Source organism: Sinocyclocheilus grahami, unplaced genomic scaffold (genome assembly GCF_001515645.1).
Source record: "Sinocyclocheilus grahami isolate Dianchi unplaced genomic scaffold, SAMN03320097.WGS_v1.1 scaffold2139.1, whole genome shotgun sequence".
NCBI lineage: Eukaryota > Metazoa > Chordata > Actinopteri > Cypriniformes > Cyprinidae > Sinocyclocheilus > Sinocyclocheilus grahami.
The window spans coordinates 56,424-58,277 of NW_015507318.1; the positions used below are offsets into that span (position 1 = coordinate 56,424).

The 1,854-nt window shown below is 50.8% G+C and overlaps 1 protein-coding gene across 1 annotated transcript in view; it reads left to right on the forward strand.

Annotated features, from left to right (window-relative positions):
- LOC107574186 (tubulin-specific chaperone E-like) overlaps positions 1-1,854 on the forward strand; it is a 17,119-nt gene that overhangs the window by 4,172 nt on the left and 11,093 nt on the right. Inside the window, 1 exon segment of the mRNA XM_016260651.1 lies at positions 1,138-1,314. Coding sequence (XP_016116137.1) covers positions 1,138-1,314 — 177 coding nt within the window.

The following is a 1,854-nucleotide window of genomic DNA, read 5'->3' on the forward strand; positions in this document are numbered from 1 at the left end:
CACACGCACGACCGGAAGCAGCGGAAGCACTCGACTGTGGCATAATAAAAGCCCTGCTACTTTACCCCACACACGCACGACCGGAAGCAGCGGAAGCGTTCGACTGTGGCATAATAAAAGCCCCGCTGCTTTACCCCACACACGCACGACCGGAAGCAGCGGAAGCGCTCGACTGTGGCATAATGAAAGCCACAGACGCATGACCGGAAGCAGCGGAAGCGCTCGACTGCGGCATAATAAAAGCTCCGCTGCTTTCCAGTCGTGTGTCGCACTCGTTCAGTGCCTCGTTTCGCTTCGACGGCTTTCAGCCTCACCCTGCTTCATTCTACTACGTTAATAAATCATTAGCTCATCCATGAACATGATTTCTGCCCGAGTCTCGTCGGATTGCGTCGGCTGTGCGGATGAAGACCACAACTCCCATGATTCCACACTCAGCCACGGCCTCATCAAACTACACTGTTGTGTCTTTGTTTGTTTTGAGTACGCGCCCTCTAGCGGCGAAAACTTACATACTGTGCCTTTAACCACAAATGCAGGTCTTGCAGTAGCTGGACTTCACGCGTGACGTAATCCCGTTGGAAAGGTCATGCGGTCAGCTCTTCGTCTGTGTGCTCCGCTTCAGAAAGAAAAACTCCATCTCATTTTCTCCTCCAACTTCAAAATCATCCGACATGGTTGTTTTATATTTATTGTAAAGCGCGTTTGACTTTCTTTGCACGTTCGCTTTGTAAACACTGGGTCGGTGCTTCCGCCTCCGTCACGCGTGACCTTTCCAACGTGATTAGGTCACGCATGAGCTAGTGCAAGATGAGCATCTGTGGTTAAAAACTATATAAATGTTTTTTTTTAATAACGTGAGCGATGGTTTCTGTAGATAAGACTCTTATTCCTCGGCTGGGATCCTGTAGAGCTCTTTGAAGCTGCTCTGAAACTGTGATGTGATCTTCAGCCCGTTGAATCCCATTGAAGTCCATTATATGGAGAAAAATCCTGGAATGTTTTCTTCAAAAACCTTCATTTCTTTGCGACTGAAGACAGAAAGACATGAACATCTCGGATGACGTGAAGGTGAGTAAATGATCAGGAGGTTTTTATTCTGGAAGTGAACTACAGCTTGTTTGTGTTCTCCGTCAGACACCCAAAGGGCGGCTCGTTCGTTCGGCCCAAAAAGGCCAGTTTCGGTGTGGATTACGTGACGGCTCTGAAGCAGCGCTACGAGGTGGAACTACAGGAGGCTATCGAAGAAGATCTGAAGATCTCCAGCAGAACCGTGATGATGGTCGGCTTTGAGGACGTCAAGCAGAAGCAGAGGTGACGTTTGTTTTTGTAAACTGTTGTGTTTCATATTTACACCACTGTATACCACTTAAAGGGGTCCTATTATGTTTTTTTACAAAGTCTTGATTTAGTTTTGGGGGTGCACTAGAACAGGCTCTCATACTGCTGTGATTGGGCCAGTGTGTGCTGTGATTGGTCGGCTGGGCCAGTGTGTGCTGTGATTGGTCGGCTGGGCCAGTGTGTCAGTGTGTGCGTCGGCTGGGCCAGTGTGTGCTGTGATTGGTCGGCTGGGCCAGTGTGTGCTGTGATTGGTCGGCTGGGCCAGTGTGTGCTGTGATTGGTCGGCTGGGCCAGTGTGTGCTGTGATTGGTCGGCTGGGCCAGTGTGTGCTGTGATTGGTCGGCTGGGCCAGTGTGTGCTGTGATTGGTCGGCTGGGCCAGTGTGTGCTGTGATTGGTCGGCTGGGCCAGTGTGTGCTGTGATTGGTCGGCTGGGCCAGTGTGTGCTGTGATTGGTCGGCTGGGCCAGTGTGTGCTGTGATTGGTCGGCTGGGCCAGTGTGTGCTGTGATTGG